The following is a 23,612-nucleotide window of genomic DNA, read 5'->3' on the forward strand; positions in this document are numbered from 1 at the left end:
TTATCTGTCTTTCTATCTATCTGTATATCCTGTTCTCTGTTCTTCAGGTCGGTGCGATGGCTGAGCCGATGCCGGATGAGTTCATCTGTGAGTAGCAATCAAAGCACTCTCTGATGCCAGATGTTCCACATATTATTTCAATACTTTGTAGTAACAGTTAATATTTCCGTTCCTTATTTCTCGCCCTCCTCAGGGTGTGAGGACTGCGGCCAGTACCACAACTCGGAGTGCCCTGAGCTGGGACCGCTGGTCACCGTGCACGACTCCTTCGTGCTCAGTAGAGCGCGGTGAGATCCTTCGATATCATTATAACTCTATCAGAATATAAAGCTTTTATCACAATAATCCATGTGTATACTCTTCCGAGGAGCTCCGTTTCAAATCTCTAAAACTTGTAAATGAAATGAAAGCAGAAGCCCTGCTGCCTATTGTCAATTTGAACAGCACTTTCATTTAGGCAACTTCATAATACAACATTTAATAACCATCACAATCTGCAGCACTGCACATATCAACCCCCTTCCGATTATCTATCGTCGATCAGCCACAACATTAAAACCACCTGCCTGATATTGTGTAGCTCCCCCTCTTGCAGCCAAAACAGCTATGACCCGTGGAGGCATGGACTCCACAAGACCCCTGAAGGTGTCCTGTGGTATCTGGCACCAAGACGTTAGCAGCAGATCTTTAAGTCCTGGAGGTTGCGAGGTGGGGCCCCCATGAATAGTGGTTGTTGTTCCAGCACATCCCACAGATGCTCCATCAGATTCAGATCTGGGGAATTTGGAGGCCAAGTCAACACCTTGAACTCTTTGTCATGTTCCTCAAACCATTCCTGAACAATATTTCAGTGTGACAGGACACATTATCCTGCTGAAAGAGGCCACTGCCATCATGGAATACCGTTGCCATGAAGGGGTGGACTTGGTCTGCTACAATGTTTAGGAAGGTGGTACGTGTCAAAGTTACATCCACATGAATGCCAGGACACAAGGTTTCCCAGCAGAACATTGCCCTGAGCATCACGCTGCCTCCGCTGGCGTTCCTTACTTCCCATAGTGCATCACTGCACATGCACCTGTCCATCCACAAGATGTAAGAGAAAACATGATTCATCAGACCAGGCCACCTTCTTCCATTGCTCCATAGTCCAGTTGTGATGCTCACGTGCCCATTGCAGGCGCTTTCGGTGGTGGACAGGGGTCAGCATGGACACTCTGACCGGTCTGCAGCTACACAGCCCCATACGCAGCAAGCTGTGATGCACTGTGTGTTCTGACACCTTTCTATCATAGCAGCATCAACTTTTTCACCAATTTGTGCTACAGAAGCTCTTATGTGGAATCGGACCAGACTAGACTTGGCTCCCCACGTGCCTCAATGAGCCTTGGGCGCCCATGACCCTGTCGCGGGTTCACCAGTTGTCCTTCCTTGGACCACTTTTGATAGGTACTAACCACTGCGTACCGGGAACGGGAACATACTGTCGTCTAGCCATCACAATTTGGCCCTTGCCCATTTTTCCTGCTTCCAACACATCAACTTCAACAACTGTTCACTTGCTGCCCAATATATCCTACCCCTTGACAGGTGCCATTGGAACAAAATTAGCAATTTTATTCACTTAACCTGTCAGTATTTTTAATGTTGTGGCTGATCAGTGACAATATATATTACATTACATGTAAATTTTACTCATATTTTTTTTTTTTTTTTTGTTTGTTTTCTTTCTGATTAACATAAATATATATATATATATACACACATACATACATATATACATACACACACACATATATATATACAGTATATATTCCTTTTTCCTTTTTTTTTTTGCAGTTTTGTTTCAGTACCACTTCCCACCATCCCACCACAAGCCGTCCGTCTGTCCTCTGAAATAAGTTGTTTTGTTTGTTCCCCCCCATCAGGTCGTCGTTGCCGGGCAACCTGGAGATCCAGGTGGTGTCGCCGGGCGCGGCAGGCGTGGAGGGCGTGGAGGGCGTGTTCGTGCAGCGCCACCTAGTGCGGAGGACACGCTTTGGGCCCTTCGAGGCTCGTAGGGTGGCCAAGCTGGAGAGGGAGGGAGCCTTCCCCCTCAAGGTGGGAAACCGCTGGTCCGTGGGCCCTCCCAGTCACCATCACACGCCCCGCTGGGTGTATCCTGGATAGCTGATAGATGGATGGATGGATAGACCCCGATCAGCCATAACATTAAAACCACCTGCCTCATATTGTGTAGCTCCCCCTCTTGCAGCCAAAACAGCTCTGACCGGTGGAGGCATGGACTCCACGAGACCCCTGAAGGTGTCCTGTGGTATCTGACACCAAGACGTTAGCAGCAGATCCTTTAAGTCATGGAAGTTGCAAGGTGGGGCCCCCATGGATCGCTTGTTGTTCCGACACATCCCACGGATGCGCCATCGGATTCAGGTCTGGGGAATTTGGAGGCCAAGTCAACACCTTGAACTCTTTGTCGTGTTCCTCAAACCATTCCTGAAGATTTGAATGCCAGGACCCAAGGTTTCCCAGCAGAACATTGTCCAGAGCATCATGCTGCATAGTGCATCCTGGTGCCATCTCTTCCTCAGTTAATGGAAGCACACGCACCCGTCCATGCCCATGACGTAAAATAAAACGTGATTAATCAGACCAGGCCACCTTCTTCCATTGCTCTATGGTCCAGTTCTGATGCTCATGTGCCCCTTGTAGGCACTTTCGTCCGTGGATGGGATGCTGACCCTTGCGGCTACGCAGCAAGCTGCGATGCACTGTGTGTTGATACCTTTCACAGTCAGCATTAACTCTTTCATCAATTTGTGTTACAGTAGCTCTTCTGTCTCTTCTGCGGGCTAGCCTTTGCTCCCCATGCACATCATTTAGCCTTGGGCACCCATGACCTGTCACCGGTTCACCGGTTGGGAAAACCCCACAAGACCTGCCGTTTTGGAGATGCTCAGGCCCAGTCATCTAGCCATCACAATTTGGTCCTTGTCAAAGTGGCTCAGATCCTTGTACATTTTTCATCAACTTCAAGAACTGACTGTTCCCTTGCTGCTGTTTTTCTTTTAATGTGGCTGGTCGGTGTCTATATGGATGGATGGATAGATAGATAGCACACGCATCAAAGGATACGAATAAAGAATAAAAACAAAAATAAATTATATTTTTTCCTTTTGTATTTTTAATGATATTCATATTTTACTTCTATAATATTTTTGTTGCATTCATATTTTTATATATAATATTTTGTATCTTCCTGATTCACTGTTAAGTTTCCAAAATAAATCTTGTTTTTGAAAGATTTTCTCGATGACCCTATAAATCGTGTGTGTGTGTGTGTGTGTGTGTGTGTGTGTGTGTGTGTGTGTGTGTGTGTGTGTGTGTGTGTGTGTGTGTGTGTGTGTGTGTGTGTGTGTGTGTGTGTGTGTGTGTGTGTGTGTGTGTCAGATATTCCAGAGAGACGGCGTGGTGGTGTCCCTGGACTCCTCCAGCGAGGAGGACTGCAACTGGATGATGCTGGTGCGGCCCGCCACCGACCACGCCCACCAGAACCTAACAGCCTACCAGCTGGACGACGACGTTTTCTTCAACACCTCGCAGGTAACCTCTGCTTGTATTATTATTTTGAAAATATCACTTCAAATCGATTGGATTAATCAAGCATTGTGATTTTTAGATAGATGGATAGATACTTTATTCATCTCTGGAGGGAAATTGCAGTGTCACAGCAGCTCACACAAATAATAGCAAAGAAAATAAATTGATAAGATAAAATGTTTTTTTTTGAAAATATACAGCAAACCTAAAAATTAACTCAAAAGATAGAATTGTTTTGTTATTAATCTTTTTTTAAATTAGTAATAATTAAAAAATGAAAAAACAATACTATGAGCATGTGGCGGGCCAGCGGTTTGACCCTTTTTAAAAGGTTTCTTGTTATTTTTGATCCTCATTGCACTTTAAATTGCATTACCGGAAACTGAAACCAATATTTGGCCGATATTCTCTTTATAAGAAAGGTTGAAAAAAATGCTGAGAAATAAATGGATACTTCAAAATGCTTTATCTTGTATGAAGAAGCTACCCACATAGTATATTAGTATTTGTATTTATGTATTGTTTGTTTACTTTCAGGATAAACATTACTTATGGTCACTCTTTGGGCTTACAATTTGGGCGATGGGAAAATAAGGAGTGCGGCAGAGAAATCCAGTCATCATAGAAACATATTGGGGGAATTCCCCGCATAGCCCGGGGACCTCCTCTTTGGTAGCCACGGCCACCAGGGTGCATCATCATCATCGTCATGAATTGTCTTTGTGATGTCACAAACCCCCCCTATGCTGAGCGTTTGGAGGCGCTGCCTTCAGTGCGCGCCAGAGAAGATCAAGGCGCGACATACGTTTGCAACTTCTCCAGGAATTCTCAAAATATTATTATTGTTACTATAATTGTTGTTATTATCGGCCATGTTTGCTCAGGATGTGCTTCCGGGCAGTGAGCTCCGGGTCTGGTACGGCGCTTTCTACGCCAAGAAGATGGAGAAGCCGATGCTCCGACCGCCGCTTCCGCCTCAGCCAGCAGGTGGGGCTGTTTCTCACCAAGGTTGAAATCGTATGGATTAATGAAACGACCAGTTTGAACAATGTGCTGTATATAAACACGTGGCAGACCGCGTTAAATTGTCTCGCAGGGGCCGTATGCGGGGCCTCGGACCAGCTGTTTGAGACCCCGTCAAAAGCTCAAGTCTGACGTTAAATCCATAAATTTTATGTATAGAGCAAAAAATGAAACAATTTTGCTCCTTACTGCTTTACAGAAGACCGGAATTACAAAAGAAAAATCAAAGACAGTGCGCACGAGAGAAAAACAAAATGGCAGGACAAGTGAAAGTCAAAATGGAAACACAAACTCTTTATTGTGGTCATCCATCACAAAAGTTGTCTCTGTATAGTTTAGAAATTAGAGAGTCCGAGACATTAAAAGAGTTTAGACCCAAAGACGGGAGTGCGGAATGAATCAACAACAGCACCGAGCATGTTGTTGTCGTCGTTCAGAGCTGGCACAGGGGAGCACTAAAAGGGGCCGTATTCCCGTCTGTTTTTCCTACCTGGTGGGGGTGCTCTTTTCACCCTCTTCCTTTCATCTGGTCTCTTAGAAACGACCCCTCCGGCCAAACCGGAGACGTTGGGGAACGCCGCGGCTCCCGTGGCGCTGGAAGAAAACAACGCAGGTGACTTTTTTTACCTGCCATTCCCCTCCTCCGTATTGTTATGACGATGGACAAAGTTTGCCGGGCTGCCCCTCCCAGTTTCCGAATCACAGAGACGGAAAAGATATATCAAAACAACGCGCTCAATCCCAACAGGAGTACTCTATGGGTTTTGGCGGAGGGTTATGAGATATTCCACATTTCTGCGCGGAAATCTAAAATTTCATTGTCGCGTGGTGTTTTTGTGATGTCACAAAGCTGCACTGCCTTCATTTTACACCAGGAATTGTTTTAAGTTGTAGCTTGCGGGTGAAATTTTTTTTTCTCTTGTTTTTTTTTTACAGCTGTTGGATAATTTCCCCATATTTCCTATTTGTTTTCTTTTATATTGTTTTGTGTTTTAATCAGACCTTCAATTACTTTGATTTAAGGTTGGTTTATGCAGCGCAGCATGCACTTTACAGTGAGAAGCGCACACACACACACACACACACACACACACACACACACACGCACACATACATATACGGTATATATATATATATATATATATGCAAGGGATAATGTGCAGCCAGCCAGCCATGATCCCAAAAAAAGCCCTGACAGGATGATCAGGTTGTGTTTGAGGTTGTGTGGGGGTTATTTTGCAAATCAAAAAAATCAAAGACAGACCTGCATATTGAAATGGCCACGCTGTCTTTGTGTGTGTCTCTGTGTTTAATCAGTTTGGAAAATTTTTCAAAAAAAGGTACAATTGACATTCATTGGTGCAGGTCAGTTAAAATATTTTCTGGGAAAAAGTCTAAATGTAAAACAAAAGAAAAAAGCGGGGGGAAAAAACAATTTCGCCGTAGACCCGCCGAAATCCTTTAGCAGTCCCCCAGGGCGCTGCGAAGCCCAGTTTGGGAACCCGTGGAGACAAGCTGCTAATTCTAAAACATCGAGCGAACGCCAGTATTTCACGACTTTGATGTACGAAGACTAAAATAAAAATAAAATTCATAAATAAAAGACGAATAATAACATTTGATGTCATTCATAAAAAATGCAATTCCATCGCTTGTTTTGCGCCGTCTGGTCCCAGGCGGCGACCACCTGCTGAGCCACTTCCAGGAGGCGAAGATGGCACCGGTCGCAGTGGACCAGCTCCTCCAACAGGGGGACCACAACCTGGAGGCCTCCGTCCAGGAGGAGACCACCACCACTGCCGCCGCCACGCCCCCTTCCGCCACCCGCCACGCCCTAAAGAGAGCCCAGGGCAGGAGGGGACGGGGCTTCAGGACCACCGCCGCGTCGCCCCTGAACAGGAACAAAGGTACGCTGCTGGCACGGGGCCCAGCCCGGGATTCCGAGAGATGGGCGACTCGCAACCGATGCGTTCATGGCGAGTCAGTCCGTTCGTTTGGTTCACGACTCGGTAACTGCAGCCGGACCCAACCGGCGTTTTCTGAATCAAACGAACGAAGAGTCGGAAGGTTGAGCAAACCCTTTTACAGCGGGCCTTTCGTCAAGAGGCGAATCCGCAAAAAGAGCCGAGCGTTTCATCACTTGTGATCACGCCGATTGAAATGACTTCCAGAATGTTCTCCACGATGCCGACATCCGGAGCTCAGCGCTGTCGCTAAATTTGTCGGCGAGGCCAAAAGGTGTTATTAAGCAACATTCAGTTGAATTGATCATTTTTACGCTGATTTATTGACCATCAAGAGGGAGCTGATTGAATTCACGATGCTGATCCACTTTTTGATTTTTCCAGATATTTCATATGATCAACCCAGTCAACATGTCTGATGTTCCAAAACCCTATACATACCGCTGAACCTGATACTTACCTTTATATTTACTCGAGAAGAGAGACGATTTGTCCAAAAATCTGTCCTGAATTTTCGGGGGGAAAACATGTCTTTCTATTTCATCCATTTATTGTATTTCATTTTGTCAAAATTGTTAATTCAGTTTTGATTTTGGACATAAAAACCTCAGGCTACCACTGAGCCGTATACTCTGGAGTTGCCCCTCAAAGTCTCTGCACAGGACTGTAGCGCGGGGAAGTGAGATCCGATCACCAGTGGTTACTCGACAGCTCTGAGCGGGGAGGGAGAGAGCCTCCGTCCCCTCCCTCCCTCCTACTTCCCCTCTCTCCCTCCTTCCCCTCTCTCCCTCCTTCTTCCCCTCTCTCCCGCTCCTCTCCACTTTTAGAACTGCACTTACACCATTTCAACGCTCTGATTTTTCCTGGCTTTTTCCATCAACGTCAATCACAATCGATGGGAGTCCATCGCCAATAGACGATTGAATCGAAAATCCCCCTGAGCCTACACAGTGATCCATTTTTCAGCTCCACGATGCATATCGTCACTACTTGAGCTAACATACTTGACCCCCCACCCCCAGATGTGAAGCCCCCGGCAGATGGTGCCACCCCCAGTGGGGCGGTGGCGTCAGGCGGCGGCGGCGGCCTGGTGGTCAGTCCTGACGGGACGGCCCTCCTGAAGAGGCACCGGGCCCGGGAACACAAGAAGGTTTACCGCTGCTCACTCTGCAGCAAGGTCTTCCAGAACAGCAGCAACCTCAACAGGCACATCCGCTCCCACGGTATGCCCTAATTTAGAAACATTTTGGCAACGTTTTGACCATCGACCCATCAGAATTATTTGTGCAGATCGCAACCTTTTTTGTAAAATCATTAAGACTCCACGATCATATGTTTCCATCCAAAATTGAAGACAATTCAATTGTCAAAACCAATTATTTGAGTGACCATTAATCGTCAACTAAAACGAAACAATCCAAAATGAGTATATTTTTTTGGTACGGTAACGCTCCTTCATCTTCACTTACAGGTGACAAACTCTTCAAATGTGACGAATGTGACAAACTGTTCAGTCGCAAGGAGAGTTTGAAGCAACACATCTCCTACAAGCACAGCAAGAACATGGTGGGTGTGCATGCATGCACACACACACACACGTGCACACACACGCACGCACACATGCGCAGGGGGTAATGGGCAGCCAGCTCATGTTCCCAAACTGACCCTGGGCAGGGTGACCAGGTTGAGGGTGTACGGGGGTTATTTTGCGATAACAACCGGCTGGCTGCACATTATCCCGCTTATAACACGGCTACTTACTAAATAGACTAAAATAAACACTGAGACGGAATATTGATTTAAATGATTTTATACAACCAGTTTTATAACCAGTATTCCTTGTTTCTTCCAAGCCTAGTTTTAAAACTTCTATTCCCAGTTTTATAACTAGTATAGAGACTTTTATAACTCATATGCCTAGTTTTAAAACTCGTATGCCGAGTTTTATAACTAGTATACAGAGTATTACAACTTGTATGCCTAGTTTTAAAGCGTATACAGTATGCCTTGTTTTATAACTAGTATACGGAGTATTAAAACTTTTAGGCCTCGTATTAAAACTTTTATGCTTGGTATTAAAACTAATATGCCTAGTTTTATAACTATTATATAGAGTTTTAAAACTTGTATGCCTAGTTTTATAACTAGTGTACAGAGGTTTAAAACTTCTATGTCTAGCTTTAAAACATGTATGCCTAGTTTTAAAACTTGTACAGTATGCCCAGTTTTCTAACTTGTATACAGAGTATTAAAACTTTTATGCCTAGTTTCAAAACATGTATGCCTAGTTTTATAACTAGTATACAGAGTTTTAAAACTTGTATGCCAGTTTTATAACTAGTATACAATGTTTTAAAACTTGTATGCCAGTTTTATAACTAGTATACAGAGTTTTAAAACTTGTATGCCTAGTTTTATAACTAGTATAGAGTTTTATAACAAGTATAGAGAGTTTCATAACAAAAGAGTTTTTAACTAGTATGGAGAGTTTTATGACTCATAAGCCTCGTTTTATAACTAGCACGCCAAATTTCAAAACTTGTACAGGTACTCCTCACTTAACGACCCAGTTTCGTTCATAGGACCAGGTCGCGAAGCAAATTGGTCGATAAGCAAGGACCCATGTTATTTCACGGTAAGGGGGCGTGGTATAGTGTATATAGTGTATATAGTGTTATTTAACGGTAAGGGGGCATGGTATAGTGTATATAGTATATATAGTGTATATAGTGTTATTTCACGGTAAGGGGGCGTGGTATAGTGTATATAGTGTATATAGTGTATATAGTGTTATTTAACGGTAAGGGGGCATGGTATAGTGTATATAGTATATATAGTGTATATAGTGTTATTTCACGGTAAGGGGGCGTGGTATAGTGTATATAGTATATATAGTGTATATAGTGTTATTTAACGGTAAGGGGGCGTGGTATAGTGTATATAGTATATATAGTGTATATAGTGTTATTTCACGGTAAGGGGGCGTGGTATAGTGTATATAGTATATATAGTGTATATAGTGTTATTTAACGGTTAGGAGGCGTGGTATAGTGTATATAGTGTATATAGTGTTATTTCACGGTAAGGGGGCGTGGTATAGTGTATATTATATATATATTGTATATAGTGTATATATAGTGTTATTTCACGGTAAGGGGGCGTGGTATAGTGTATATAGTATATATATTGTATATAGTGTATATATAGTGTTATTTCACGGTAAGGGGGCGTGGTATAGTGTATATAGTATATATATTGTATATAGTGTATATATAGTGTTATTTCACGGTAAGGGGGCGTGGTATAGTGTATATAGTATATATATTGTATATAGTGTATATATAGTGTTATTTCACGGTAAGGGGGCGTGGTATAGTGTATATAGTATATATATTGTATATAGTGTATATATAGTGTTATTTCACGGTAAGGGGGCGTGGTATAGTGTATATAGTATATATATTGTATATAGTGTATATATAGTGTTATTTCACGGTAAGGGGCGGGGCCATTGCGACCACTAGTGTTGCGGTCGCAATGTGTGAATACTGACAGATTGCGGGAACGAGACTGAAAAACAGTGATGAGATGAGATGTATACAGTGTATATAGTATATATAGATTCAAGATTCAAGATCTATATACACTAAATAAACTGTATACAGTGTCAATATAGTGTATATACAGTAGTATATAAAGGGTGATGCGTGATGAGATGCTTGACGCTGAGACGCCGCGCACGCAGCGCGAACACCGCTGTATTGTACAGAGCGTACAACACAGACTGGTCAGAGAGCTGGTGGTAAGTCTGAACGCTGGTTAAACAGGTAGGTCGTTAAGTGAGGACTACCTGTATATAGTTTTACAACTCTTACTTGCTAGTAACTAGTTGCATTAGCATGTAGGCAGGGTGGTGGAGGGCGGTTGCCCGTAGAAGTCACGGGTCATTATTCAGAAAGGAACTGAGCGCTGTTGCTTACCTCTTGTGTCCAACAGCCCGATGTGGAGTACAAGTATATATGCATCACGTGCGACAAGTCCTTCCGCCTTGAAAATGCCTTACTGTTCCACAACTGCAGGACAGGTAGGAGGGGAAGCCATTTTGTTTTATCTTTCTGCTTCATTTAATCTCTCGGGTGGTCTTTTGGGAACGTTTTAGTGTTGTTCACAAGTAAGAAGTAAGTATGAAGACTTTAAAATTTTTCATAAGTTAAGGGTTAAGTTGAAAGGAGCTCTTTGCTACCGTTTTGAATCGTGTTGGATCCCAGTGGAACGGCTTTTAGCATGAGCATTTTAGCATGTTTTATTTATCTTTTTCCTTCCCTGCTGCAGGTTGTTTCTTCAAATGCCTCGTATTGAGTTTTTCCAAAGATTAGGCCTTTAAAACCTGTTTAATAGTGTTACATTTTAATTTGAGGTGTTAATTTCAACATTAAATTGTGTCTGTCAAAATTTGTCAAGTTCTGCTGCATCAGAGTCATTATTTCCAATGTTGTAGCGCTGAACCTAATACTTACCTGTCTGTTCCAAATATATAGTACTTACCTGCGTTGTTGTATTGAATACATTTGGTTAGAATCTGTAAAAAGTTCTTAAATTTAGTCTGACATGTATATTCCTGATACCTGCATTGTTTTGTACCTCAGCACTTAAATAAGAGGGTCTCAGCTCCCTCCATGCGTTTTCTGAGGATTTAAATAAAGGTTATGGATGAATAATATCTTTATTGTGCGTCCAGACGACAAGACGTTCCAGTGCGACATCTGCACACGCTTCTTCTCCACCAACAGCAACCTGTCCAAGCACAAGAAGAAGCACGGCGACAAGCTGTTCTCCTGCCAGATCTGCAGCAAGATGTTCTACCGCAAGGACGTCATGCAGGAGCACCAGCGCCGCCACGCCACCGGTGAGGGCCCACTTGCTGCCGCTTAGAGGCTTCCTCGGTAAAGGGTCCCCAAGAAGAGTTTGAAGGGTTCTCAACGGGTTTGAAGAGCGTTTTTTTACGGGTTCTTTGAAGGTTTGAAGAATATTTTTTTTACGGGTTCTGGGTGTTTCCAGAAAGGTTATAGGGGTTCTTGAATGGGTATAAAAACATTTTAAGGGTTCTTAAAAGGCCTTTGCTTAAAGGGTTTTATGTATTGTTTAATAATTGTTTAATACCCTAAACCTCCCCTTTTTACCTTTATTTGCCTTTTTGTAATAAACACCTTGAACACAATGTTTTGGCACATTGTGTAATAAGAAGTTATTATTATTATTATTATTATTATTATTATTATTATTATTATTATTAATAATAATAATAATGCAATAATCTATAACATAATGTAATAACTATTTCATAACGTAATAACAATTACATAATTTAATAACTATAACATAAATAACTATTACATAATGTGATAACTATTTCATTAAGCCATAACTATTACAAAATGTAATAACTATGACATAATGCAATAACCTCTCATAAACCATCTCATAATGTAATAATCTGTTACATAATGTAACTGTAATTTTTGTTGTTAGCATGATTCAAATTCAGTACACCCCTGATTCCTCCATGGAAACAACTAGGTTATTAGGCTGTAGTGGGAATCCAAAGGTTAATCAGAGAGGTCCCTGCACCTTTAAGCTTTGACCCTGTGTATGACCTGCTGTGTCTGTCCAGCCCCAAAGCACCTGAAGAGGGAGGAGCTGGAGGTCAGCGGAGAGGAGGCAACCAAGTACAGGAAGGAGCCGTCACCCTGTCCCATCTGCGGAAAAGTGAGATCACACTGAATTAACATTTACAGAAATTGCGGGTGTCACAGCAGTTCACATCAAAAATGTGGCAATAAGAATAAAAAGATCGAAAAACATTGAAAATATCCAATAAACTGGAAAATGGGCAAGAAAATGATCATAAAATAAACAATAAAAATAAAATGAACGACAAACCTCTAAACCAATAACTTACATTCTGACAAGAATTGGAAATTGGTGTCAAATGGCATGAGCTAAACGTTTACGTTTAAACGTGTGTGTGTGTGTGTGTGTGTGTGTGTGTGTGTGTGTGTGTGTGTGTGTGTGTGTGTGTGTGTGTGTGTGTGTGTGTGTGTGTGTGTGTGTGTGTGTGTGCGCCGCTCGCCCGGCAGGTGTTTTCGTGCCGGAGCAACATGAACAAGCACCTGCTGACGCACGGAGACAAGAAGTACACGTGCGAGATCTGCGGACGCAGGTTCTTCAGAGTGGACGTCCTGAGGGACCACATCCACGTGCACTTCAAGGTGCTTAAAGGGTTCTTAACGGGTTGTAAGGGTGCGGCTTTATAAGAATGTTTGCAAAAGTTTCAAGAAGTGTTTTAAGGGGTCCTTAAAAGGTTTTAAGGGTTCTTAAAACGTCCTGAGGGACCACATAGACCTGCACTTCAAGGTGGTTTAAGGGGTCTTAAAGGGTTTTACGGGTTCTAAAAGGGTTTGAGATAGCACTTTATTGGAATTCAGGTTTACAGAGGTTTTTAAGGGTTCTTATAGTGTTTGTAGAAGGGGTTTAAGGGTTCTTGGAGGGTTTTTAAGAATTTAGTTAATGGTCACACCGTGCGTTCCAGGACATTGCCCTGATGGATGAGCAGGAGAGGGAGGGCTTCATCAGCAAGATCGGCATCTCGGGAGGAACCAGCGACGACACGGACCAAGACGAGGAGGAGGAGGACCCCGAGCACCACAAGTACAACTGCAAGAAGTGCCAGGTGGGTTTCCCCTCACATCTCACCACGACCCGCTGAGAGCGATGGGTAGGGTCTGGCCTCGCCCCTCTCCCTGCTCCCCCCAACCGATTGGTCGGCCTTAAACGAATCACAGTAGTTCGACTGTTTTACATGATCTGCCATCGCCACAATGCAGCTATCGAAACGTCCCGACCTTTACTAAAATCTTGTGTGAGAATGCTCATGAAGTGTGCTGACAGTGCCACACACTAAAGCCTCTCAAATGCAAGATGGGGAATATTCATTTGTCTTGTCTATACGTGAATTGGATGAAGAGACGTTTCCAATATTTTTGGATGTCAGCATCTTAAAAAGACAACCTTCGTCAGTTGTTCTCCTTCCGATGTAATCAGTGTTATGTTTATTATGTTAATTCTCCATTTTACTGATACGTTATCAGGCCCAAAATGTTTACCCGGACGCAGTTACTTCTTCAGTTGTATCACTTGTTAAGTAGTATTTGTATTAAGCATCTCTATAGGAAGTGCAAGAATTGCACCACACATGCGTAGCGTTTCAAAATTTGAACGCACATATTTGCTACGTGAGAACGTGAGAAACACCCCTTGAGTAGCTCTTTGCGTTGTAACGCTCAGGTAGTGTAAGAGGCCTGGCTATTATTCTGCGTCGTATTCCTTCATTAGGGATCCACCCCGAACCCACGAGCGTGAATGAGGTGTCGTTGTATTCGGGGCAGTTCAGACAGTTTGTGGTCCAAGTTTGATCCACATTGATATATATTTGGAGCAGGAATTTGTGAAAAACTTCTGCAAAACTACAGGAAGTAGCAGAACATTGGTGTATCGCCGTTAGGCCAACATTCTGGTGGGGTTGTGGAGCAGGATGAGTTTGCGGAGCAGGGCGCTTTGTGACATCATAATTATATTTGTTTTATATGTGCCGTTTGCATGGGCGACCTGGTGCGCGATGAAGACTCCATTGCTCTGCAGTGGTTGCAAGGGCATAATTTCCACTGGGGACAGGGGAATCTCATTCTTGTTCCCCCCGCTTCATTACCTCAAGAATTGTGTTTAATGGATAATTCAATTTTGAGATAAAAATCCCTTGGAAAATAGTTTCTCAAGCAAACAGAAGCACACGGCATATTTATGCGAAATGACGGACCTTCCCGGGTGCGAGTTTTGGAATAATGGGGTGTTGGAGCAATGGGCAGTCAACCTTGATACGCTACTGTTTGGCCAGCCATCAGATTCTGGCTGAGAATGTGAATTGAGCCGCTGATTGTAAGGCCCTGGTATACTCCGAAGAATTGGCACAAATGAGTTGTGCACACAGACAGCCTGCCCTACGCAGTTCTAATTGATACATTTTGGCGTCTCTGGACCAGACGTGTTCCATGCATGTTCACGTGAACAAATTCTCACTGAATGAGGAAAGCAGCAGTTGATAAAAATGAAACACCAACCACATCTAAATTGAATGTATTTCTTTGGAGAGGGGGTGGAAAGAAAGAATGGAAATGTGAGTTGGTTGATTAATGGTAAGACAGCATGATTTTGGATTAACATGCTATGTAAACGAGTCCACCTTAAACTGCAATATCCATATGTATGTAATGTATGAGATCAGTGTCTCTCTCCCTGCTAGTTTGTGCCTTTAAATATTCCCGATACATATCGGTATTAAGAGGCTCATTTCATCACGGTGATGCATAGTTTGGAGGCTCCAGGAACAACAGTGTGCGCCTATCAGTTTAACGGCAGTTCTTAAAAACAAGATCCAGAATGTTTGCAAATGGACTTCAAGTGCCCTGGATGATGTTTTGATATAAGGAACTAGTCTTTATAAGGACATGAGAGAGTCTGGTAGAATAAAAGCTTATGTTCCAGGAAGAGATTCATTATATTGCAATAACATTATTGCCAAGAAAACATGCTTTGTGTAATACAACATTCGAAAAAACAGATGCTGAGGCGTTGACTGGCCATTTGGTGTTGATCACTATGACTCTGCATTATATAATTTAGACATGATAATTGATAAAGCAATCCAGACATCACTGCTAAACGATGATGCATGCTTATGAACTGTTTCTGGTAATAAATGTGCAATTATCAGATAGGGATTGTGGTATGCAGCTGTTGATTCAGACTAATGTAGCAGAGTTGGAGAGCATCAGTACGACTCACCCAGCAGTTTTGTAGCTGACTACAGAGTCTGTCTATAGGCATTTCTGTCATCCTGCACATTCGTTGAGATCAGGTCAACTCATATTTGAAATCACTGGACCACAGGCAGATATTGACACCCAACAACAGAACTCAGTTAGTGAATCCTATGAAGCGTCCAGTGGCAAAGACGTTTGCCGACGACAACTATTCCAGTCCACAGAATTCAAAGGTAAACGTGATAAGTCACAATCTGTGCCAGCAACTGTTCCAAAGACGTGTGACAATATAAGGGGTCACTTATTTAGCGTCATTACTGGCCATACTAACAGTACTTTGTACACTGAAGCAGTGCAGGGTCTGTAAAGAAACGGCTGTACCAAGAAATTATTATTTGAACAAAAGTCCCATGTTTAGGACACACAGCTAAAAGACAAGATGCATCTGCAAATTGTTCAAACGTTGCTGGTGGAACTCGTATTGTAACAAATTTAAACTCAACTGATATTATAGTCCATGAGTAGTTTTACACTCTCCATCCGTCTCTCTCATCTGGCTACCCAAAAACAAACCGAAAGACACAACACCGTTAAAGTGACCATCCTATTGTAGCGACAGTCTCTCGCCTTCTCTCTTGCGCGCCGTGCAGATGTCGTTCGCCCGTGGCAGGGACTACCTGAAGCACATCATGGAGCAGCACAAGGAGCGGGGCTTCGGCTGCGGGATCTGCCACCGGCGCTTCGCCCTGAAGGCCACGTACAACGCCCACCTGGTGATCCACCGCGAGCAGCTCCCCGACCCCGCCGTGCAGAAGTAACATCAAAACCTGTTTTTATTTTAATTCGGCTTTTGTTTACTTTTCTGGGCCTAGATGCTGGATAAGGAACTCCTGCTGGAGTCGGGTGGGGAAATACGATATGAGGCTGTGAAGGGTTTTAATCGTGGAAGATAAGATGAGGGTATTCTGCCCATGTGCAATACACAATCCTGATAGTTGAATAGGTAATTAGCGTTCCGTTATTTCTGGATAATGTCCGCTGATCTGTTAATAATGACCATCGTCACGGGCGACCACTTATTCGCCTTCATCATGCCACCTACATAGTGTCGTTAATGCTGACACTAGCTTGTGGCGCCATCTTGTGATGCCTTTTAGAAACTACAACGGAAGACTTGGAAGGGTTTATGGTTTATTTGCTAAGTAGCCGTGTGATGAGCGGGATAATGTCCCAAGAGCCGGTCATTATTGCAAAATAGCCCCCGGCAGGGTGTTATTTTTGGGCTAAAACTTGAAACATCCAGCACACACACAATCGTTCATTACCTATCAAACAAGGCGACACTTAAAACAGTAAGAGAGCTAAAAAAAACAGTCATCTCATGGGTCGTAGTCCACGGAGTCACTACATGTTGTTTCTTTATCGCCTCAAGGTACATCCACCCGTGTGAAATCTGCGGACGGATCTTCAACAGCATTGGGAACCTGGAGAGACACAAGATCATCCACACGGGTAAACACCTTGTTTTCTTTTTTAATGAATATTAATATTGACGTTAGATCATATATATTGTCGCGCAAAAATTGCACTCATTGACATCCTTGAAGAAGGACTCAACGCGTTTATAAAGTGGTAGAATTGCCTGAAAACCTGCAAATGTCCTGATACAGTAACTGTCAAAACATAACGACAAAAGTTTTGCGGTGAGTCCCATGTTTTTAATTTAAGAAGAAGAGCCACAGCTTTCAGCATCTGATGCTAACGGGCTGGGCGCGCGTGTGCTTTCCTCCAGGGGTGAAAAGCCACAGCTGTGGCCAGTGTGGGAAGTCGTTCGCCAGGAAGGACATGCTGAAGGAGCACCTCCGCGTGCACGACGACATCCGCGACTTCCTCTGCGCCGAGTGCGGAAAAGGTGCGGTCATGAGGTCATCACCCGCGGCCGCCCGGTGTTTGTCTCTGGATGGCAGCGCGGGGGTGCTGGCCCTCCACAGGGGGGTCAGGGATCCACGGCGGGGGGTCGCGAGGCCTTAGACGTTTCCCAAGATTCAAATATTGGTTCAGAAATCCACATGAGTTAGAATTCAAGTATAAATTTGAACAAAATCAATGACTCTGTGCTAATCCATTGGTTTTGTTATATGTACACCTTGGCTCAGTGAAAGTCTAGACATGTCATCTTAAAAACATATTTTGTGTGTGTGTGTGTGTGTGTGTGTGCGTGTGCGTGTGTGTGTGTGCTATGTTATGTCATTTATTTAAATTGTGAAAGTAGTAAAAGGCCAAACTGGGTGGATGAATCAACCGTGATTTTAAAATTCATCTGCGTGCCAGATTTAACAATATATACAATTTATTTAACAATACATATATTGTTTAATAAACAATACATGTATTGTTTATTTATCGCTGCATATAAATATGCAGCGAGCCTCATTAAATTGTCTGGCGGGTCGAATGCGGCTCCCCGGGGCCGTGGTTTGAGACCCGCTGTTTGAATAGTATTGTTTAGTATTGCGTGCCCAATTATTGTGTCTTATTATGGCCTCTCATTGAACTGGGTTTGATTTGATTTTGGGGTCTGGGATTGAATCGGGGTTGATGTGGACGGGGGATCTCCGACCGGGGGAAGAAAGGTTGGGGAAGTGCCCTGAACCCGAACGAGCTGACGGCCTCGTGCGCTTCCTTCTCCCCCCTCAGGCATGAAGACCAAGCACGCCCTGCGCCACCACATGAAGCTGCACAAAGGCATCAAGGAGTACGAGTGCAAGGAGTGCAACCGCAAGTTCGCCCAGAAGGTCAACATGCTGAAGCACTACAAGAGGCACACGGGTGAGCGGGGCCCCTAAAGGAGCGTTCCACCGTTTTTCTAACGGTTTCAGAAGTAGTTTTAGGTTATTAGGAATTGAAATCAAGGCCGTTTTCCAACAGTTATAGAATACCTTGAGCTTTAATTCCAATTTTAACTCTATTCTTATTAACCCTAAGCTATTTTGCATTGGTTTGGAAATAGCTTCTGCTTAATTAGGATCGAAATTAAAACCGTTTCCTCCATAGGTTTAGGGTTGTCAGTGTGTGGAACCTGAATGGAATGGAACCGAAAAGTTTTATTTTTGGCTGAAATGGACCTAAAATAAAATAATTGTGTGTTTAAAAAAATTAATAAATAAGATAAGTGACACTTTACTTGATCCGGGGGGGATTCAGGTCGTCAATTCTAAATAATAGAAAATGATATAAAATATATAGAAGTTAATGAGATTATCAAATATACTATACACTAAATATACTATGTATACTATACACTATATACACTGTATACATCTCATCTCATCACCGTTCTCAGTTTCGTTCCCACAGTCTGTCAGTATTCACTACACGTTCACAATGGCCACGCCCCCTTACTGTGAAATAACACTATATAACCTATATATACTATATATACTATACATACTATATACACTATATACATTGTATTCACTGTATAAACCAGCCATGCCCCCTTACCGTGAAATAACACGTGCCCTCGCTTGTAGGAACGGAACTCGTCGTTAAGTGAGGAGTACCTCTATCATAAAATACTTATGTAGTCGGTTAGGTAGTTATGATAATGTATAATGACTCACCACACAAATGTATTTATTAAGAAGTGGTTTCATCGGTTTTTCAGCATTTCACCGCATTTACTAAATACTGAAAACTTTGCAAACATCTTCTGTCGTGTTGGAGCAGATTTGTTTACTGTCCATTTTTATTTATGTTTTTAACAGGAACATATTTTTTAATTCATGTAAATAATTTTCCTCTCCTTCCCGCAGGAATCAAGGACTTCATGTGCGAGCTGTGTGGGAAGACGTTCAGCGAGAGGACCACACTGGAGACGCACAAGCTGATCCACACAGGCGAGTGGTCCGACACGCTCCTACATCGACACCCGACGATAGCCCTGGAACTCTGCGGGAGTCATGTGGTGTTTTGTTTTTGTTTTTTTAAATCAAATAACAATTCATTTCAAATCATCTGAAATAATAATCGCAAAAACAGATCAAATCAAATGCAACGGGTAACGGACAGAAAAAAAAAAAAAAAAGTCCCGTTAAACTGAGATGCGAATGGATGATTATAAAAAAAGGTTTACTCTGTTGTACCACCAGGGGGCGCTCAACGGTGCGCTTTTCACCTGTTGGAGCTCCTGGTGGGTGGGGCTTTGGGGAGGTCCCTGGCTCAGCCCCACATTCTGTCTCCCCTAACTAACGATCCCCCTCCGCCGCCCCCCTTCCAGTGGGCAAGACGTGGACGTGCCCCACGTGCGACAGGAAGTACCTGACGGAGTACATGCTGCAGAAGCACGTGCACCTGACGCACGAGAAGGTGGAGGCCCAGTCCTGCCACCTCTGCGGCACCAAGGTCTCCACCCGCGCTTCCATGAACCGCCACCTGCGCCGCAAGCACCCCGAGGTGACGCCGCCATTTTGGGTTTTCTTTTTTGTTTGTTTCTCTTTTAAGAAAGTTATTGTTGAATCCTGTCAGGGAATGCAGGTGTGATTTTAAGACATGAGAGATGGTTTAAGGTTGATTTTCCAATATTAATCATCTTTTAAGATTGATTTTTAGACGCTTATTATATTTCAAGATATTCTTATCTTTTGAGCAATTTAAAGATATTCATTGTCTTTTAAGATATTGCTGATATTTTACTCTTGATTTTAAGATATTGCCGATTATGACAAGGTTAATTATCATGATGACTGAAAAGTTTTGTTCCAAAGTTCATCTTTGAGGAGCTAATACCAAAAACTGACGGCAGGTGATTTCCGTGAGAATCGACGACTTTGATGATTTCCAGGAAGCCTCCACCATCGACGATTCCTCCATCAGCATCGTTCAGGTCAGACTTCCTGTTTCTGCCGGACCTTCCACCCTGGCAGAAACCAAAATATATGTTCTGTAATAAAGGTACTCCTCACTTGACGACCCAGTTGCGTTCCTAAGACCAGGTCCTTAAGTCAATTGGTCGATTAAGCGAGGACCCTGTGTTATTTCATGGTAAGGGGGCGTGGCCAGTGTATATAGTGTATATAGTGTATATAGTGTTATTTCATGCTAAGGGGGCGTGGTGATTGTGAACGCTGGTGTAGTGAATACCCACAGACTGTGGGATGAGATGAGATGTTTATAGTATATATAGTGTATATAGTATATATAGTGCATAGTATATATAGTGTATATAGTGTATAAAGTAATGTATAGCATATGTAGTGTATATAGTGTTATTTCATGGTAAGGGGGCGTGGCCATTGAGAATGCTAGTGTAGTGAATACTGACGGACTGCGGGAACGAGACTGAGAACGGTGATGAGATGAGGTGTATACAGTGTATATTGTGTATATAGAAAATACAGGGTGATAAGATGAGATACTTGACGCTGAGACGCCGTGGTACTGTACACGGCCTACAATACAGACTGGTCAGAGAGCTGGTCCTAAGTCTCAACAGTCATTTAACAGGTAGGTTGTTAACTGAGGACTGTGTGTGTGTGTGTGTGTGTGTGTGTGTGTGTGTGTGTGTGTGTGTGTGTGTGTGTGTGTGTGTGTGTGTGTGTGTGTGTGTGTGTATATATATACTTTAAGTATGTTCTAATATTTTCTGTACATAAGACAACGCTTTTTTCCTCCCCAGGGGTAGATTCGGAAAAAAACTGCATATATACTTAAAGAATAGAAAAATTAAAAAATTAAAAAATCTTTAAAAACATATTTAGTTTCATCAGTGAAAAAGTTTATATATTATTTGTAAATGAATATGTTTTTGTTTTCTGTCTATACAGCTGACGTGGTGCGTTTGCACTATTTTCTTCATTTAGATTTAACGTCAGCCAGGAGCAAGAACCCTGTGCCGTTGATATTTTTAAAGATGTTTGAGCCGTCCTCCCTCCCTCCCTCCCTCCCTCCCTCCCTCAGCCCTCCCTCTCCCTGGACAAAGACGGCTTCCCACCCGAGCGTCCGGGCCGGGGGTCCCGCCTCCCCAGCAGGAAGAGGCCCAAGCGCCCGGCGGCCGAGCCCGAGCCCGAGCCCGGGCTCTCCGACTCGGACGACTACGGCGCCGACTTCCCCGAGCCGCGGCACGACGGCAACATGGCGGAGTTCACCTCCGTCATCGTCGGCGGCGACGAGACGGAGACGAGCTCGGCCGTGCAGAGCATCCAGCAGGTAACCGTGGCGACCGCGCTCGCGACCGTCTGTGCCTTCGAAAAGTGTGACCTTGCCAACTAACGTGTCGAATCTCCTTTTCTTTAAGAGACGGCAGCACCGCTTGTGATTTAAAGACAACAACAAAAAGGAATCATGAGAAAGCGCAGACGACTTGTCTCCGCTTTGATTGTAAATCAATAAACTAAATCAATGCAGCACTGGAACGGGACTGTGGTTAAATCATAATTTTCCACACACCTAGTGGTGCTAACGGTAATGGAAGGCTCGGTAAAACGAGCCTTCCTCTCTACGCGGTGGAACGTTTTTTTGTTTTTTTTTAGGTGAGGGAATTTGATTTGACAACCAACCAAAGGAAAAAAACAACTAAAACATAACCAACCGATCCAAAAAAAATACATTTTATATTGCATCAACATTTTTATCTGCCCCTTTTTGTACTTTAATGACATGTATTTAACATGTATAGAAATTTACAAATAAATATATTTCGTTTTGTTATTTCTTTACATTTAATTTTCTCGGGTCCTGCCGCGTCTGAGACGGCGTGATGCACACGTTTCTGAAGAAACCGTCACGCGACGACTTCATTTCAATTTCACATCATATTTCGGAACCATCCGTCTGTGCCTCCGTCTGGCACCCTGCCGCCCTCCCCTTGTGTGGTAGAAAGTGCCACGTGGGAAAACGTCGACGTACGCTGTCATAACGAGTGAAGGGAGACGTGAATGAACAGTTTGATGTGTTATTTGTTCACATCGGATAAGAATCGCGGAAGTTACAGCGAGTTAAAAAATGTATATTTATAAAAAAATATGTATTAAAAAAATTGGGTGTGGGGAGATTAATACACAATAGTACACAATAGTTGTGTATTGCGGTGACGTGCAAAACGTACTCTCATAAGTCAAAAAACGTAAATGCTCGGAGATGCTTTGTTGAAATGATTTGATGATGATGATGATGATAAACACATTGGTTTATTTTAGCAGACACTCGCTTCCCGCCAACAACCGCCAACATGTAGTTTGAAAGTGCCTCCACTGGCCACCAGGGGGCGTTTTGCCGTGGCGTGATCGGTCGTCGGGAAGAGAATAAACCTCATTTTTATTTTTTTTGTTTTGCCGCCTCCCCTGCAGGTGGTGGTCCTGGCCGACCCCAGCGCCCCGGCCCAGACCTCCTCGCCCTCCAGCTCGGTGGGTCTGACCAACATCACGGTCACGCCCATCACCAGCCACGCCCCCCTCGGGGCCCAGTTCGCCGGCCACGCCCCCGCCGGGCCGCAGTTCACGGGCCACGTCGGCGGAGCCCAGTTCACCAGCCTGCAGCCCGTGGCGGTGGGCCACCTGGCGGCCGGCGACCGGCCCCTCACACTGGACAACTCCTCCATCCTCACCGTGACCTTTGACACTGTGAGCGGCTCGGCCATGCTGCACCCGGCCCCCCGCCCCGGAGAGCTCGTCCCCGAGAGCGTGGGGCCCGGCGCGGGCGGCGGCATTGGCGGCGGCGGCGGCGGCGGCGGCACCGTCGCCCCCCAGTCGGTGGCGCACTTCATCAACCTCACCACCTTCGTCAACCCCATGGGCCACCAGCTGGAGGCGCCCACGCTAGCCTGGAGGCCCATGCCGGCGGCCGAAGGCTCCCAGGTCGTCCCCACCCCCATGGTGGTGGAGGGCCCCCAGGGGGAGGGCCAGGACCCCGCCGCAGCCCCGGACCCAGAGCATGGCCAGACCCAGGCGCCGCCCGCCCAGCAGCAGAGCTCCGCCCCCCAGCAGATGTACAGCTACTAGAGAACTAGAAGAAAGTGTTTGTTTTTTTATTTTTGAAACCGCATCGTCACCCAGTTGCCTGTCCGGACCGACTCAAGTGAAGGAAATATGAAATGTTGTTCTTTTATTCCCGCTGTCAAACTATTTGAAATGAGCTGTTCATTAAATATTTACCA

The 23,612-nt window shown here is 44.1% G+C and overlaps 1 protein-coding gene across 1 annotated transcript; it reads left to right on the forward strand.

The window, feature by feature from the left end:
* Positions 1–56: 56 nt before the first annotated feature.
* prdm15 (PR domain containing 15) lies at positions 57–23,612 on the forward strand (the record flags this gene model as incomplete). The annotated part of the gene is made up of 23 exons (XM_080013524.1): positions 57–87; positions 194–287; positions 1,929–2,100; positions 3,448–3,600; positions 4,482–4,584; positions 5,159–5,233; positions 6,297–6,527; positions 7,607–7,807; positions 8,056–8,150; positions 10,581–10,668; positions 11,323–11,490; positions 12,256–12,350; positions 12,722–12,853; positions 13,174–13,314; positions 16,111–16,274; positions 16,893–16,972; positions 17,253–17,372; positions 18,158–18,289; positions 19,276–19,359; positions 19,740–19,915; positions 20,265–20,345; positions 21,419–21,667; positions 22,807–23,612. The coding sequence occupies 23 exons, from the start codon at positions 57–59 to the stop codon at positions 23,455–23,457; spliced, it is 3,516 nt and encodes a 1,171-aa protein (XP_079869650.1). The 3' UTR covers positions 23,458–23,612.

The sequence above is a fragment of the Zeus faber genome, assembly GCF_960531495.2.
Source record: "Zeus faber genome assembly, chromosome: 14".
Lineage (NCBI taxonomy): Eukaryota > Metazoa > Chordata > Actinopteri > Zeiformes > Zeidae > Zeus > Zeus faber.